The sequence below is a fragment of the Dipodomys merriami genome, unplaced genomic scaffold (assembly GCF_024711535.1).
Source record: "Dipodomys merriami isolate MVZ:Mamm:240054 unplaced genomic scaffold, mDipMer1.0.p SCAF_44, whole genome shotgun sequence".
NCBI lineage: Eukaryota > Metazoa > Chordata > Mammalia > Rodentia > Heteromyidae > Dipodomys > Dipodomys merriami.
Window position 1 is genome coordinate 1,436,344 of NW_027206002.1, and position 18,678 is coordinate 1,455,021.

Sequence of the window (18,678 nt, forward strand, 5' to 3'; positions counted from 1 at the left end):
ACATCAAAAGGGATTTGAGATTTTTTCAGGTAAGGTGATAGTGATGTTATGCACAAGGACCCAGGACCAGTATGCTGTAACAAGTAAATGTGACGTGCTGGGGGGTGTGGGGGGGAGGGGGAACCAGACTCAGTACAGAACCCTAAAATACAAAACAAGCTGCTGCATGCAAAGGGTAAGGAGCTGGGGTGTAAAGAGAACAGTGTTTATAAACTTTCATACAGAAAATCTATTTGATATTTATTAAACTTAGTTTCTCCAGCTATGGTTTGGCATTATACAAAGCATCTTAATGACACAGTAGAGTTAAAAAGATTTTTACAAATTGAAATGTGATACCCTTGTCTCCAAATATTTTAATTGCCATAAATTTGTTTAAAAATACACATTAAACGCATGTTTGACACTCTAAACTTTCTATAATCTCAATACCACAAAATACATATAATATACTATACAGATGTGGAAAAATCTAGTTAGTATATAATACTTTGCTCACCATTAACAGCTTTATTATGTGAAATGCACATACTGACTTAGAAATCCTAGCTTCTGAGCCCCAAAGTACCTCTAAAATTTTAATGTATTGCAACAAATAAAAATCACAGTATATAATTGAAATTTTGGTTGCAAATGTCAGATGCCTAAATATTCTGAATAAAAGAAATGTAAAATGAAGTTTTCGATCATGTACAAAACAAAGGCATCCTATTTAAGTCATTAACAGTACCTTTCTGTGGAACCAACAGACTTATTGTTTGTCAATAGTGTTACCTCCCCTCTAACCCCCCCCACCCATATCAAATCATTATTTACCAAATAATTTTAAATTCAAATAAAAGGATTTTCAATAAATATATAAGCATTTCTATCCTCCATATACAAAATTTCTTAAAACCATTCAAAACGGAGGCTAGAAATTTTCTTAACTGTGCTTACCAACCCCACATCTGGCCCTCACTGAGCCATCTCTGTTGGTGAGCGCTGCTCCCCGCCCCCCTTTTAAATCCCAGTACTGTTGAATGCTCATGTCAGTGATTGGCCAGGTGTGTGCATGAAGTTGTAAAATGGGGACACTTCTTGAACAGCAACAACAAACTCAACAATATGGATTCATCATGGCATTGACTTGAAAGGCAGCATTTCCAAATAGATACTTTCCAGATAGGGACATAGTAGGTAGAGAATTCCAATAGTGAAAAACTGAGAAGAAACCCTACATGGAAGCAGTATGAGGCAAAAACTAAATGTTACTAGAATTTCTGGCTGGGAGCTTTTCTAAAATGCTCACTTAAAAGACGGCTTTCTTTCTCAAAATGGCAACTGACAGTTAGCTGAAGAATGGTAGCAAGGAGAGGTCCATGCAGACATTCCTGAAAACCAGTTCTTTACATGATGGCTATTTAGGCTGCTATTTTAGGATACTTAATTGTCTTTCTGACTTGGCTGAGAACCGGAATACCCTATTCTGCAACCAAATTCCATTAAAACCAGAGTTTGCTCCTCTTTCTATTCTCGGTTCTAGAGACAGCAAAGTTTTTACTGTTGTTGTTTTTGGTGGTATTAGGGTGTGAATTAAGAACCTCAAACTTGCTAACTCAAGTGCCCTATCACTTGAGCAATACATCAACCCCCACGTTCCTTTTAATTAACCAACTACGGGGTTTATATGAAATATCATTAGTAGATGAGTATGCCTTTATTAACTCTTAATAACTGACTTCCTATCACTTGCTAGCTTGGTTTTAGGGCCTGGAAGTCCTAACTCAATTTTTCCGTTAGCAAATATATGAAAGGTATGTTGTCAAACATAACTATTTTGGCCTTTTGTCACTGTTATCTTCTAAGTCATTCAGTTTCAATGATTATTTCTTCCATCTTCTATTTACTGAATAGCAACCTTATGTGCGTAATATTATTATTGGGAGAAAGTCTGCCTCTCACACACTGATATGTGAAGCTGAAATGAAGTCTGCATTGCATGGAACCAGGGAATGGGGAATATGAGTTACAGGAGTCTACATGGATTTGAAATGCTCTGGCTCCCCAAGTTACTTAGGCTTTTATTATATTTTTTGTTTTTTAAAGCATCATCACAATCTGCCTAAAACAGGCATCCCCAGTACCAGTAAATGTTCCTGGGACCCAAACGCCTATAAATAGACTCCTATTATAAATCAAAATACATAAGCTTTTTTGTTTAATTAGCTACTGGAAAATTAAATCCTTCCCACCCTGTAAGAGCCCTGTATTATACTACATAAGGGCTCAAATATATTTTAAAAGTTAATTTACTACAAATCATAGTAATTAAGCTTTAACAATCTAAAGGAATACACATTGCACCCTTGAACATTAATATTCAAGGTATTAACAAGAAAGTGTCTTAGATCAATTTAATAAATAATGTGGAAATAGTTGCACTAAGCTAAAATACTAAACACACACATTTGGACAAACTAATTTCATGTTTTCATACATACATACATATATATATATATATAAAGTGTGTATGTGTACATAATTTTTAAGATCCAAAGTTGTATACCTTTATACCTAGAAGAGTGCACAGCATAAGCCTCCTCAACACAGCTAGACATCACTAGCTGCTCTGAAACTCCACCGAGCCCTGGCCCCAGGACCAGCGCTTAGAACCAGATGTCTCACTATGCAAGCTCACTCACTCATTAAACACCAAGGTACCAAAGTTTCTGCCATTAAATACAAAATGATCTAGCTGATCTAGCTGATTCAAACCTTGAATGGAAAGAAACGATAATTAAAAACAACAGCAAAACAAACAAACAAACAAAAGAACCCACAGTGAAATCTACTAAAGCCACAAGTGTGTCATTCAAAGTGCAGCCTAGAGGTCTATGGATCCCTAGTGCAAGAGTTCCCCAGGAAACAAACAAACAGAAAAAAAAAGGCGTGTGTGGGCACGTACACACATTAAATTGTTTTTTATACTGGAGAATTAATCAGTAGTGGTCAATCTTCTTTGTTCTTCAACAGCTGTAGCTGTGCAGGTATCTGAAGTATGCACTGTTTATGGTCACTTCTTGACTCCTTGTCAAGAAAAAGGACAAGGAAAGGGCTGGATGCTTTGCAGCCAGACTGGGGCCTGAGGCTGAGCTGTGCAAGCTTGAATCGCCTAGAAGAGAGGCCTTCCCACCCCCTCCCTAGCCCAGCCTAACCTGGGCAAAACTACTGTGGCAATGTGATCCACTGCAGCTGGTCTGCTGGTTGCCTGAAGAGTCCAGTAGTGCAGGTTGCTGCCTCCTGGCATACAAGTGTGGTCTTAAAGAGCAGTCAACAGAGTAACTTTTAAAATAGTTGCTATTTCTGTAGTTAACTGGATACTAGATACAAGTCTTAGACTAAGTAAGTTTGTAGCCACTTGTCAAATTCAGGTTTCAATGGTTGGAAAACACCAAGGACCCCTCTACTGAGGTGGGAGGAATGGTCACCTGTAAGAGAGTCCAAGGTAGGTGGCTGGAGGAGACGATGCAGACTGGACATCTGAGGCGACAGACACAGAGGAGGAGGACGAGTCTCACAGTCTACAACATTGACAATTCAATTACTTAGGATTTTGATCCATTGCCCCCTTCCACAATGAAAAGCTGTTTAACACGTTCTCCAAGAATTAATACAGTTTTTGAGAGAAAATATCTTAGGGCAGCACCATAAAACACATAGGAAACTCTGCTTAAACACCACAGCACTGTGACTCTGAATGCTCCCACTGCCTCCAGGCAGGACACACAAGAGGATAGAATGTACTGGAATCCAGAGGTGCCCTGTTGGCTGTGGCTGCTGAAGCCTAAAAAACCTAAGAACCTTTGCTCCTTCCACTTTTAGCTGAAGCCTAAAAAAACCTAAGAACCTTTGCTCCTTCCACTTTTAGGACATCATTACAAATCAAGGAATTAAGAGTTAGAGAAATCAGAGGACAGGACATAAATATATTTAGTTAACCAGCCTCATGTCTTACTAAATGACTATTGTGATTGCTGAGAAGTTGTCCTCTGAAGAGAAACTGTTCCTGGAACACATTAAACTAGAAAAATACCAGAAGCAATTTCTCTACAGGAAAACAAGGTAAATTCATCTTAATTTGTAGATCTCAATCTTCAAATGATATGTAAAAATAACGAGGTACGAGACGATTGAGCAGCTCTATAGTAAGTCTGAGGCTGCAGGACAATGAAAGTTCACCAGCTTCATGTAGAAGATAGACAGATGTGGTGAATCTGATCAAAGTTTAAGTATCACAATGAAACCCCTTGTACAATTTACACTAATTAAAAAAAAACAAGGAAAGAGAAAAGTTCACTAAGCTTCAGAAATAAGTTTAAAAGACTCACTGCACCACGGGAACTTGGGAGAATTTTCTATCCCTTTTACCCCTTTTCCTATTTCAAGTCTTAGCAATTATCTACAAGTAGTACGGCAATCCTTTGTCCAATTGGATGGATTCTTTTTTAGAATGAGAACAAGTTATTTTTTTAAGCAGCATTATCCAATTGGTTAGACTACGTCATATACCAAAACATGAGTTTTTCTGAAATTAAATCCTTACATGACTTTAAAAGAAGCTTTAAATGAAAGAATTTTAAATTATTACTCTAGAGGACCAACCATGTATAGATCTAGTCCTAATGTAAAACATCATCTGTAAACAATCTGGAGAGTCTTCCATTTAAAGGTAAGATTTAAGGCACGCCAAACGTGATAGGGGCACTAAAAACAAAGTACAGAGGAAGATATATTTCTCACTCTTGAGTCCTATGTGCACCTTGTCGGGAAAGGTACTTTGATATATGTTTCTTACAGAGCTGCCTTCTTAAATTCTACCCTTGCTCTCTTCCCCTTTCCAAGAGAACTCATATTGAACCAAGTTAGGTACACTTTTCTAGTGTGAATTTTCTGATTCCATCAGAAACATGCATCACTGATGAAGGCGTTTAAAAAGGGGAAACTCATCATCCCAACGTGAGGCATGAGAACTGTTGGCTATACAGTGGAAGCAGATACACCGAAGCGCCTGTCCACTTCCATATCAGTCCCTGCAAGCTCTTTCTTCAGGAGCGTCACACTCTACTGTGGGGGAAAAATCTGAAAAGAGATCATTAACCTTTAAACATCATCAACTGAAGAGACATAGGCAGCAACCCCCATTGGGTTGGAGCAATTTTGTTTTTGAACAAGAGTAACTTATTCTGCTTCAATTAAGTGTCAAATAACTAGCAACAAAAATGAACACCTGGTCCTAATAAAATTCATAGTTTAAGATTGTCCTTTTATGATACCTTTCAATATGATATATTCCTAGAAAGTTTTATACCTGCTCTTTTGTAATGCATTAAAAGCATGTTATAGTCACCTTGTGATTGGTGTAGTGTTATTAACATGTTCACAGTTTTTGAAATAATGCATATCAAATCAGACATATTTCATTTTACAACCACATACAATGCCATTTCATATTTAAATGATCTTTCATGTGTAGAGGAATAACTGTAACACTAAGCATAAATTCTACAATAATAAAATTGTAGTTAAGAACTGAAATAATAGATAGAACGTGTAGAAAGAACACGTCCCTATTTTAGATGAATCAACTCTCACTCTTGGTAGAGCGACCACAAAAAGACATTAGGTAACAAAACTCCCCAAATACATAAATAAAAAGGCCTATATTAGATTTACACTAAATATTCAACAGAATAAATTTATAGTCAAAAAATAAGTTTTAAAGAAGCCCCAGTCTGGGAACTTAAAAATATTAAAATAAATAATTTTCACTTGATTAATTACGAATTGCAACTGGAACTTCAATCTTCTTACGAGATCAATAAAACTACCTTATCAATGTGCTGCAGACTGAAAAGCAATTAAATAAGTTTTTCACACTGGGAATACTGAAGGGGTCAATTGATATGATGGCTTTGGGTTATAAAAAACAACACATAAACCAAGGAGGAGAAACCATTCCTCATTCTTAGTGTCGACTAGGTGGCATGTTATGGCAGTTTTCCTTCGTGATGTGACACAGTGTTGTGGAGAAAATCAGAGGCAACGAGAATGTGTTCAGTTCAAGATATCAACTTGGCATCCTGGCGAAGCCAGTGTAGTCCCTGCCGGGTATAACGAGCTAGATCTGTCATGATGCTTGCATTAAAGATGAGAGGACCCATTACTTTATCCAGTTCAGCAAAGAATTCTAGAAAATGAAAAACCATTCATTAACATCAATCCCAAAACATTCTTAATCATTAATTAAAAATGTTCAATCTAGACTGTAAAATAGCATCTGCATGAAGTAAAAGGCATGACTTCACCTGCCTTATGAAACTCTAATAATCCCTCTGCTTATTACCTTTATAATAATCAAATATTTATTTATTTATTAATTTATTTATGCCAGTCCTGGGGCCTGAACTCTGGGCCTGAACACTGTCCCTTAGCTCTTCAGCTCGAGGATAGCACTCTACCACTTGAGCCATAGCACCACTTCCGGATTTTTCTGCTTATGTGGTGCTGAGGAATTGAACCCAGGGTCTCATGCATGCAAGGCAAGCACTCTACCTTTCCAGCCACCTTTCCAGCCCTCAAAATATTTTTTAAAAGTAGCCTTCCTACACTGAATGACTTGGTTATGTTTTAGAATAAAGCATTAAAGTCTCTTGTTATATTGTTCTATAAGTTATACAACATTTTAAACAGAATGCATAGTCAGGAATTGTTATACATACATCTTGAAAATGGATGTGCCACTCACATGCAACAAACTCTTTGATTATACAAAATATTCTTTATGCACTGTTTTTGTGTAAGAGTTCAAGCCCCACAACTGACAAAAAAGAAAGAAAGAAAGAAAGAAAGAAAGAAAGAAAGAAAGAAAGAAAGAAAGAAAGAAAGAAGTAGTGCTGGGTAATCACACTTGCAATTCTAGCTAATTCATGAGGCTGAGATCTGAGAAACATGGTCTGAAGCTGGGTGATAGTGATTCACACCTGTAATTCTAGCTACTCAGGAAGCTGAGATCTGAGAAGCATGGTTCAAAGCCAGCCCAGACATGAAGTAACATGAAGACTCATCTCCAATTAACCACCAGAAAGCCAGAAGTGGAGCTGTAGCTCAAGTGATAGAGCTTTAGCCTTGAGCTAAAAATCCTAAGGAACAGTGCCTAAGCTCTGAGTTCAAGCCTCAATACCAGCACACATGTGTATACACATATAAATAAATTCAATTATATTTAGTATGATTACGAAGCAAAAGAGATTAATAGCAAAGTGATTATGATTAACTATAAGCTAGGTGATAAATGAAATACCTATCAGATAAGTAATTACAAAAGATTCCTTTTACCAATTACAATGCTCAAACCTTCTCCCAGCACCCTACCTACCTTTTTGCTCTTTGGAAAGCTGTTCAGCTTGGTCCCAAATTTCGGTGGCATAGAGGAAATTAGAGGTAACCTGAACGTAGCTGGCTGCCATCTGGTGGATCTTCTGCGGAATGGCCACGGAAGAGCCACTTGCTGAAGCACTACTGCCTCCCGAGGAGTAACTTCCAGAATTGCCTGGTGACAGCTTTGGGGAAACTGGGGAAGGCATCCCAACAGCTTTGCTACACATGGAAAAAAAGGAAGCATGTTCATATAGACACAGTGAACTTAGGAAATCAATGTACTACTAGATCTTCCTACGTGAAGGCTTTTAGAATCTAAACATTCATTTAGGCCAGAGGGGCTCCCAGAGAACAATTTCTTCTAAAGTACTGAAGGCCACTGGGAGTTAGAGGGGGCTGCCATCCCAGACTCATCTACTTACTGCTGGCACTCTACCACTTGAATCACAATTCTACTTCTAGCTTTCTGCTGGTTAGTGGATGTAAAGTCTCAAATATTTGTCTGCCCTGGCTTCAACCCTCTATTCAGATATCAGCCTTTGGAGCAGCTAGGAGTTTTTCTTTCTTGTTCTGTGTCTGGGCTCTGTCCCTGAGTACCTTTGTGCTCAAGGCTAGTGTTCTATCACTTGAGCCACAGCTCCACTTCCAGCTTTTTCTGTGATTAATTGGAAATGAAGAGTCCCACAGACTCTCCTGCCTGGCCTGGCTTTGTACTGTAATCCTTAAATCTCAGCCTCCTGAGAAGCTAGGATTACAGGTGTGAGCCACCAGTGCCCAGCCTGAACCTGGGCTTTTAATTGTGAGCAATAAGCACCAGGCTTCTAGATCTTTTGTTTTAATAAGTGGCACAGAACAAGAGATTTAAAAAAAAAAACCCTCACAAGTCACACCTTATAATGAGAGCTTCAAATCTCAAGAAGTCAGGATCCTTCACTCCCAGGTCAACACACGTTCTATCTCTTCAGGCATGCAATTATATACTTTTCCAATTGTTTTACAAAAGGTTGGATGTAATTCACAACCCCCCAAACTGTGACAGTATGTGAGAACGACGATGCTCAGATCTCAGCCTCCTGAGTAGCTAGGATTACAGGCATAAGCCACTGGCTCCTGGCTCTTTTTTATTTTTTTCTTTAAAGCCACATTCCCAATTTCTTACAAATTCATTAATTTGTAAGAAAATAATCATTTTTCCCTTACCCATTTTAATATTATACATAAACCTGTCAAAAATAGTATTTTATAGAAAAATTTTTTACCTACCTTCCCAAACCAGGAGATGGTGCTTGAGAATTATTATAAGAATTCTGTAGGGAAAAAAATGTACTTAAATATTTAAAAGAAAACAATCACTACTTACAAAGTATGAAATATATTAAACAATTTGGACTAGATCTTGATTTTATGCTTTATAAATTTAAGAACCAAAATGCATGTGTGTATGTGTGTGTATGTAAATGCACAAAAGTTATTAGGTGAGTGCAGGTATGTTCTAGAAGACTTCACAGAAGACACAAGGAAGCAATAAGTAACACTGAGTCATTGATAAAGGGGAGAGGACAGGAATGACTCATACTATGTATAAAATGACAGAAGAGAAGAGTATATATGACCCATATAGGCTGACTAAGACAGAGGTGTAACAAGAAATAAAAGTCCCTTGTAAGCCAAGAATAAGCATTGTGGACCTGATCCTATAGACAGATTGAGTTACTGAGAGGTGTTAAGTCATAAATGGAGCAAGATTTTAGGAAACTTAAATATAGAGTGAGAGGAAATTTGGCTCTATGGTACAGAACTTGCCTAGTATAGGGGTCAAGGAGGAGAAAATAAAGAAGGCAGAGGAGGAGGAAGAGGAGGAGATTCTGAAGTAGGTCAAAAGATATAAATATGGCAGCTTCGTATAGCTAAATATGTGCTACAATCAGGTATATATGTATTTAAAAACTTTACCAAGAAACTTCAAATCTTTTTGAGGGTTCTCAAATAACAGTTCCTCTCCTGCTGCGTTTTATCTTAATGAGAGCATGTCTATGGTAGGGATGGGATGCTATTATAAATTTTGTTTCTTAAGAAATGGAGCCCTTCTTTTCCATACTTACTTTTAGGTGCTCTGTCAGTGTTTTTGAGTACTTGAGAGCATTTTCCTTCTTCAGTTTGAATAATCTTAGGTACAGCAAAGACTGGCATCTCAGGCTAGCCAACAGAAAAGGAGAGTTGTATTTACCAGGAAGCAGATTAACCTATCTGCACTGACAAGCTAGTATTATTGCAAGATAGTACAAGACTAGCTCAAGGGAGTGATCAGCAATACTAACCCTTAGGCAAACTCAAAGGTGTGTATGCACAGTAGGAAGGGAAGGTGGCAATGAAACCTGGGACTAGCTTCACAGTGGATGATGATATTCAAAAACTAAAACTTTATCCCAAGGGCACCAACATGTCATAGTAACATATTTATTTAAAAATTGCTAAGTAAGCGGGGTGCCAGTGGCTCACACCTGTAATCACAGCTATTCAGAAGGCTGAGATTTGAGGTCTGAAGCCAGCCCAGGCAGAAAAGTGAGACACTTATCTCCAATGAATTATTCAATCAGAAGTAGCACTGTGACTCACGTGGTGGAGCACTAGCCTTGAGCAAAAGAGCTCAGGGCCCTGAGTTCAAGCCCCAAAACTGACAAAAAAAAAATTGCTAATAAGCTGGACAATGTTAGCTCAAGCTTTTAATCCTAGCTACTTAGGAGACTGAGATCTAAGGATTGTGGTTCAAAGCCAGTCTGAGAAAGTCTGTGAGACTCTTATTTCCAATAAACTACTCAGAAATGCCAGAAGTAGTGCCGTGGCTCAAGTGGTAGAGCACTAGCCTTGAGCAAAAGAAGCTCAGGGACAGGGCCCAGGTCGTGAGTTTAAGCCCCAGGACTGGCAAAAAAAATTAAATTAAATTAAAAGATAAAAATTAGGAAACTAAGCCGGGAGCTGATGGCTCATGCCTGTAATCCTAGCTACTTTCGAGGCAGAGATCTGAGTATCGTGGTTCAAAGCCAGCCAGGGCAAGAAAGTCCATGAGACTTATCTCCAAAAAACCGCCAGAAAATCAGAAATGGTGCTATGGCTTAAGTGGTAGAGCACTTGCCCTGAGTTGAAGAGCAGAAGGACAGCACCCAGGCCCAGAGTTCAAGCCCCACAACCGACAAAAAAAAAAAAAAAAAGGAAAATAAACTATGAAGATTACAACTTGAACGGAATTTGACCTATATAAAATAGGCTCTACATCATTACCACACCACCACCACCATCAGCAGCACCAGTATCTACCACTTCTCCCTGATACTCTTTGAAAGTTTCTTATTCCTTCTACTATTTAGCCCGTGTGTGTGTGTGTGTGTGTGTGTGTGTGTGTGTGTGTGTGTGTGTGTGTGTGTGTGTGTGTGTGTGTGTGTGTGTGTGTGTGTGTGTGTGTGTGTGTGTGTGTGTGTGTGTGTGTGTGTGTGTGTGTGTGTGTGTGTGTGTGTGTGTGTGTGTCTCTCTCTCTCTCTCTCTCTCTCTCTCTCTCTCTCTCTCTCTCTCTCTCTCTCCCCTTCTACTTAAAATAAGTTTCCCTATCCTTTATTCCTTGAGCTACATCTTTATTCCTGGCTTTTGCCTAGGCTGGTTCTGAATCTCAATCTTCAGATCTCAGCCTCATGAGTAGCTAGGATTACAATTTTGATTACAGGCTCTCTCTACTTGTAATATCCTTACATGTACTTTTCTTTCAAAGTACTGAATTCATATAGTTGTACAATTTTTTTTTTCCTTTGGTACTGGGGCTTTAACTCAGGGTCTGGGAACTATCCTTTAGCTTTTTTTTTTTTTTTCCGTCAGTCATGGGGGTTGAACTCTGGGCCTGGGCACTGTCCCTCAGCTCTTCAGCTCAAGGCTAGCGTGCTACCAATTAAGCCACAGTGCTACTTTTGGTTTTCTGGTGATTTATTGGAGATAAGAATCTCATAGACTTTCCTACTGGGCTCCCTTAAACTGCTATCCTCAGATCTCAGCCTCCTAAGTAGCTAGGATTACAGGTGAGAGCCACTGGTACCCAGCTCCTGTATTTTTCCTGTTTAAGGCTGGAGGCTCTACCTCTTGAACCACAGATTCACCTCCAACTTGTACAATTTTTTATGAATTTCTGTCCCCTGACACTAGACTATCAACTCCATAATGAATAGATCCATGTCAGATTTATTCACAGCTGAATTCTCAGTGTTAAACACAATGCCAGGTAAAGAACTAGTAAACTGATGATACTTGCCTAGAACAAAGCAAATAAATTACATTCCTTACTGTCCTAAGGAAAAGGATTTATGTGAATGGAGAGCTATAAAAAGAGCCAAAAGGGGCAGGGAAGGTGGCTCAGTGGTAGAGCGCTTGCCTTGCATGCCTGAGGCCCTGGGTTTGATTCCCCAGCACCACATAAGCAAAAAGAAAAAGCCGGAAGTGGTGCTGTGGCTCAAGTGGTAGAGCACTAGCCTTGAGCTGAAGAGCTGAGGGACAGCGTCCAGGCCCAGAGTTCAGGCCCCATGACCAGACCCAAAAAAGAGCCAAAAATAGGTGGCTAATTAACTCAATGTTAGTGCCCAGTATCAGTCACATGTCACCATGAAGGCAAGGGATCAGACACTGACAACTGCTAAAATCTTGCAGTAGGCATTTGGAGTTATTTCCTGCTTCACCCTTAAGAACAGGTTTGTGAAAAATCATTATAACTTTCTCAAGAGCATAGAGCATAATTTATCAAGGAACTGCCCATTATCTAGCAAAGGCTATAATACCCATCACTTACCAAAGCACTGTGAGTCTTTTATCTGCAGCTGTAGCATCAGGAGCCAAATAATTCTTTAACTTCATAGTGTATCTGTGAATTAAGAGAACAAATGACCTTAATCTTACAGCTTCCTTTGTCCTCAAAGCTTTAGAATCAAACCTAAATAAAACCAAAAAATTATCCATGGAAAATGAAAAACAAAGCATTAGCAATCTCCTTTGGTTTACTGTATCTGGTTTTATCAGCTTCCTCCAGAGAAATTATGGTATTGTCAATGATGTGGCAAATTTTTCCACTTACTTGATGAGCTCCACTGTGTCTGAATACATAGGGAATGGAGATTTCGATTCCTGAGCGTTCTTCTCTAAGGCATTCCCACATTCAATGAAAGATACCACAGCATCCAGATAGTATACTGCTTTCTCAAACCTATCAGACTAAAGAAGGGAGAATGAAAGTACTGAATAATAATCTAATATAAAATTACAAAGGGATATTTAAACTAATTTGATTAAATACACAAATGTAAGGAGATTACATACCAATGCATCTGCATTGTGCTTTAGCTTTTTTGCTTCTTGTAAATAATGGTCTGCTGAATAATTTCTGCAATGTAAATTTTCACTATAAATATAATGGCACATTATTTTCATAAGATAATTTCAGTTCATTTTAGTCTCTAGTATCCCCTAGTTCTCACAGTGTCAAAACAAGCTATTATCAAACATTTCAATTCTTTTCTGACAAATGTTTATGTTGGATTTAGAACACCAAATTGTCTCGGCCAACTCATGGCCTTCACAGAATCAGCTCCCTGGTGTTAAAGACTAATGTAAGTTGTTTTAAAGATTTCAAGTAAGAAATACATAACTTTTTATCACACGCAAAAGAATCCCAACACTGCTCTACTTTATTACACCTAGTACAAACAGTAGTATTAGCAGCAATAACAGTTTCTCAGAAGGCCAACCATTAGCATCCTCCAGTGAAGTTAGCAAGCTCAGTTAAAGGAATAAACAGTTGGATGAGTGGTTGTTTTAAAATTAAAATCTGAATATGCTATATATTATACACAAATATGAATCCCCTTAGTGACAGGAATTAAAATGAGTTTAAGGACTGACTGCTAAATGGCACACAGAAGCATCATCTTCATCTTACCTGTCATCAAAGACAAGCTTTGTTCTCCGAGGCTTGGAGGCCTCAGGAGTTGGTGTAGTTGTAGGGCAGTTAGAGGAGCTATTTGGAGCCTTTTCCTGATAAGTAAAATAAAAATAATAAGTAAATAAGGTATTTCTTCAGTCACTGTAAAAATGAAAACAAAGCTTCTCTGCTCTAAGTAATTAATTTATGATAAAACTTTAGTAGAATAAGTCAATTTTATGTAAACAAAATACTAAATTTCCTTATTTATTGAGGACTTACTTCATGGCAGGCACTTGGACTATGCATTTGTTAAAATGTGGATAGATGGGTGCTGGTAGCTCAAGCCTATAATCCCACCTACTCAGGAGGCTGAGATACTGGGCATTGTAGTTTGAAATCCTTGAGATTCTTATCACCAATTAACTACCAAAAGACCAAAGGTGGAGCCTTGGTTCAAATGGTAGAGCATTAGCCTTGAGCAAAAAGCACAGGGACAATGCTCCAACTTTGTGTACAAGCTCCAAGACTAGCACAAAAAATAAATAAAACATAAACCTAGTATCAACACGGTAGTACTACTATTTTTTTTTTTTTGGGTCCGTCCGGTCGTGGGGCCTGAACTCTGGGCCTGGGCGCTGTCCCTCAGCTCTTCAGCTCAAGGTTAGCGCTCTACCACTTGAGCCACAGCGCCACTTCCGGCTTTTTTCTTTTTGCTTATGTGGTGCTGAGGAATCGAACCCAGGGCCTTGAGCATGCAAGGCAAGCGCTCTACCACTGAGCCACCTTCCCAGCCCACGGTAGTACTACTTCAAAGCCAGCCTGGGCAGGAAAGTCTGTGAGACTCTTATCTCCAAAACTGGAAGTGGAGCTGTGGCTCAAGTGGTAGAGGGCTAGTTTTGAGCTGAAGAACTCAGGGATAGCCCCCAGGCCCAGAGTTCAAGCCCCACTACTGACTAAAAACAAAAACAAACAAACAAAAACAGAACTATCTCTGGATAGGGAGTACTCTTCTGGGACCCAAGGGCCAAACTCCATATAGCAGCACTATTGCTCTTGGGCTTCAGGGGAGCATCACGTGTGCTCAGAGACAAAGACAAATCATTCTAGTTCCAAGACTCTGCGTCTCACCTCAGGGGGAACACTATTTTCAGCTTCTTCCTTGTTTTCTAAGGACAATGCTCAAGTCTTTGATGTGGGAATTTTTATGCAGTATAGCCATGAATTTCGGTTGTTTGAGCTAACCCAATCTGTGGTGGTTTGTTGTGGCAGCTGGGAAATGAATACTAAAATGAGTTATAAACACAATTACTAAAAATGCTGTTTCAAATTTCATCAGCAAAGCTCTGAAGCTTTGTTTTTTCCGTACTCATTGCTGCCTGCTTCTTTTTGTTTATATCAGTAGAGGTGCTTATATTCAAGGTCTAGCACTGTTCCTCAGATTTTTCATTCACAGCTGGTACTCTACCACCTTGGCCACACCTCTAGTAATAGCTTTTTTTTTTTTTTTTTTGGTTAGTAGTGGGGCTTGAACTTAGAGCCGGGGCATTGTCCCTGAGCATTTTTATTCAAGACTAGCACTCTACCTACCACTTTGAGCCAAGCACCACTTCCAGTTTTCTGGTGGTTAATTAGAGATAAGAGTCTCATGGACTTTCCCCCTGGATGGCTTTGAACTGCGATGCTCACATCTCAGCTGCCTGAGTAGCTAGGATTACAGGTGTGAGCCACTAGTGCCTTGCTAGTTCACTGAAGAGTCTTGTGGATTTGTCTGCCTTGGCTAGCTTTGAATGTTGATTCTCAGAGTTTAGCCTCTTGAATAGCTATGGTTATTCTATGCATGAATTAAATGAGCATTTACTACATGTTATGGTGTGACAAATGGTACATGCAAATGATCTGATACTGGGTGAAGTAAATAAACTGCTAGGTACAAGACAGCTAACCCTTCAAGCTCCTATTAACTTCAGACTTTGTTTAAACTTTACTTCCTTCTGGAAAAATTCATATTAAGATGCACATATGCCTTTTAAAGTTTCCTACGGGTTCTGTTTATTTCTATCATGATTCTTATCAAAATTTTGAATTGTTTAGATAGAAACTGATATTTTAGATTCCAAAGACTGTAAGACAATTTTCATTTTGTTATTTTTGTCATTTTAAACTTCAAATTCCAATACCACTGACAGAGGGGGAAAACTGCAGACTGCTTCTTTTTACAAGCAAGCAAGAGATCTCATATTCTGCAGCTAAAGGATGGGAAATGAAGAGCCCATATGCAAGCAGGTGGAGAGCTAGAGCAGTGAAGGAGGCCAACAGATAGCAGGTAAACTCTCCAGACTAATACAGAGCTGGGTGTTCAGTTGGGACAGAAAACCTGCACAGTTCAATTTCAGCAGTGATTTATAATTTCAATGACCTCAACTTAAGAATTTTTGTTACACAATAAATACACTGCAGTCTAATCTTTCAACTCAAACTTTTGCTTACTTAAACCCTAGGTAATAATCCAGTGGATTATAAAATTAATATTTTAGGTATTTTCTTAATTTTCTCTGATTTTAGTAAGCTTCTGATCAGAACACTTTAAAAGTAAACAAACAACCTGGTAAACAGAGTGAAGACCTATTCCAGCACAGCCTTGAAAAAGCTTTTGAATCCAAGCGAATAACATTTATATACATTATGAATATGTTAATAATGAAGATTATTTCAGTGACAACTCAGCTATTTTTTCTATTTCATAAACCAAAGCCAAATGATTGTCTTGTCACTTTATGTGGTACATTAAGTAGAAAGTCTAATGCCAAGAAACCCAAACTGTATTTCAAACCAGTCTAGAATGCAAATCTTAGCATTGCCATCTTTTTGTGCTTATTTAAAAAACATCTATGAACAATTCTAATAAGCATGTGGCCAAACTGGTCTATTGCTTTCATCATCTGAAATCACTGAAGTCTATCATCAATATCCCAGAGTAAAATGCCAAAGACTACTGATTTAATGGGAAGTTTTCAAACATTTCAAAGCATATTGTCACCCTGAGGAGATAACATGGCAATGAGTGTGATTTTCAGGGTTGGAACTGTGGTTCAGGTAGTAGAGAGCCAGCTAGTGAGCAAAAGCATCAGAGTTCCATTCTCAGAATAAAAACAAAGATGATTTTCAGAAGCTTAGTCCTCAACACCATACCTTAGCTTCCTTAGAACTACTGGAAGTCTTCCCTTCAGTCTTTTTCTGTTTTGATGCGGAGGAACTGCTTTTGCTGCTGCTACTATTTTCCTTGTTGCTATTACTGCTTGACTTTAAGGAAGAAGACTGGCTAATAGTCCTCTTCCGAGAGCTATGCTCCGTTTTTGACTCTTTTGAAGGAATAGGCCCAGCAGGTGAAGGTAACAAGTCCTTTTCTTTTGCAGCACTCTGCTTAGATGATCTGCCAAACAAAGCAAACAAAATCATTTTCTGGGGTGCAGGGGTGATATATTTTTCCATTTTTCTTTGCCTGTTTTCAAGAAAAATTTAGCCCCAACCCCATCTGATTACTAAGATATGTTGTTACAACATATAATGAGACTGTAAATTCTATGAGATGAGCTTCTTTGTCTTTTTTTCCTCTCCCTATTCCCTTAATCTTTGTCTTTATTCAATTGTATATCCAGTGCCTAAAACATGACTTAGCAAATAGTAAGTACTTAATAAATGAAAGGTGGATGATGAATGAGTAAATAGGTATTTTGGAAAAATATTAATGCTCTAAGTTAGCAATTGGTCTTTTCAAGTTTTATAAAGCTTGCCATCTACATCTACCCAGAAAGTAACCTTTTTTTTCCTTTAACTTTTACATCAATTTTATTCTCTGAGTGAAGCTGTATGAGTTAAAGAATCCCCACATTGCCGGGTGCTGGTGGCTCACACCTGTAATCCTAGCTACTCAGGAGGCTGAGATCTGAGGACTGTGGTTCAAAGCCAGCCCCGGGAAGGAAAGTCCGTGAAACTCCAATAAACCACCAGAAAACCAGAAGTGGCACTGTGGCTCCAGTGATAAGAGCGCTCGCCTTGAGCTGAAGAGCTGAGGGACAGCGCCCAGGTTGAGTTCAAGCCCTACAACTGCCCAAAAAAGAAAAAGAAAAAGAAAAAAGAATCCCCACATTACCAACTATTGTAGGAATCATATTCCTTCTTTTTTCTTCTTCTTTTTTTTTCTGGTCTTGGGGCTTGAACTCTGAGCCTGGGTGCTGTCCCTGTGCTCTTCAGTTCAAGGTGAGTGTTCTACCACTTCAGCCACAGCGCCATTTTGTTTTCTAGTGGTTCACTGGAGATCAGTCTCACAGACTTTCCTGCCTGGTCTGCCTCTGAACTGCTATTCTCAGATCTCAGCCTCCTGAGTAGCTAGGATGACAGGTGTGAGCCACTGGTGCCTGGCTAATATTCCTTCTTACTTGTACAACAGTTCATACTCAACAATGAGTTCTGGGTTGCAAAAGAGGATTTACTGTTTGCACTTGTCTTTAGTCTTTGTTACAAATTAAACAAAAACATACACACAAGTGATACAAAAGTAACAACTCTTTTACTCCATACTCACCCTTACTCCATGAAAAAAAAAAGTGAGAAAAAGCAGCTGAATGTTAAATGCTTTCAATCCCTATAAATTAAAATAAAAAACTCCCACTGTTTAGTATATGTATGTTGTGAATGTATATCAAAATCGATTACTAATAAAAAGAACACTATAAAAGGTCCTTAAAAAGTACCCAGTGATCCACAAAGGTTAAAACTGACATGCAAAATGTTGGGGGACATACTCTCTGCTGCTGGGCGTCTTGTGGCTGGATGAATTCTTGTCTTCTGTTTTGGGTTTTTTGCTCTCATTGGCTCGGCTATCATCTTCATTCTGGACAAAAAACCGAAAACAGCAGATACTATGTCTGATTTTTTTTTTCCCCATCTAACCAGCTTTTACCACTAGAAATCCCCAAACAGTCAATCCCTGATAAAATCTCATATAGAAGGTGAGAAGTGGACAATTTAAACAATGTATAATAAATAAGGTCTTAAGTCTGAGAAAGGTTGATTATGTTAGATACACAGAACCCAAATGCTGAAACAGATTTTCTATGCTCTTGTACAATATCTTCTGTATATAATGGTTTTGAAAGAGGAGGTATCCACAAATTACAAACAAGATTTAATCCATATACGGTAAACTCCACTCTTGAAAGGTACAAAATTCTATGCCATTTAGTGTATTTACAGAGTTGTACAACATCACTGACACCAATTTAAGAATTAACCAGTAATCTTAACTGTGA

The 18,678-nt window shown here is 38.5% G+C and overlaps 1 protein-coding gene and 1 non-coding gene across 8 annotated transcripts in view; both read right to left on the reverse strand.

Moving 5' to 3' along the window:
* Positions 1-219: 219 nt before the first annotated feature.
* Positions 220-18,678, reverse strand: part of Aff4 (ALF transcription elongation factor 4) — a 64,338-nt gene continuing 45,879 nt past the window's right edge. For all 7 annotated transcript variants that reach the window (XM_069993723.1, XM_069993724.1, XM_069993726.1 and 4 more), the window contains 10 exons: positions 18,172-18,260; positions 16,559-16,799; positions 13,385-13,479; positions 12,766-12,829; positions 12,524-12,660; positions 12,242-12,313; positions 9,522-9,615; positions 8,683-8,726; positions 7,418-7,638; positions 220-6,229 (listed from right to left, as the gene is read on the reverse strand). In XM_069993723.1, the coding sequence (XP_069849824.1) occupies positions 6,102-6,229; positions 7,418-7,638; positions 8,683-8,726; positions 9,522-9,615; positions 12,242-12,313; positions 12,524-12,660; positions 12,766-12,829; positions 13,385-13,479; positions 16,559-16,799; positions 18,172-18,260 (1,185 nt within the window). In that variant the 3' untranslated portion in view covers positions 220-6,101. The remainder of the gene's footprint in view (positions 6,230-7,417; positions 7,639-8,682; positions 8,727-9,521; positions 9,616-12,241; positions 12,314-12,523; positions 12,661-12,765; positions 12,830-13,384; positions 13,480-16,558; positions 16,800-18,171; positions 18,261-18,678) is intronic.
* Positions 17,791-17,918, reverse strand: LOC138808092 (small nucleolar RNA SNORA40). Its single transcript, XR_011366390.1, has one exon. It is a non-coding gene; the product is annotated as a small nucleolar RNA SNORA40 (small nucleolar RNA).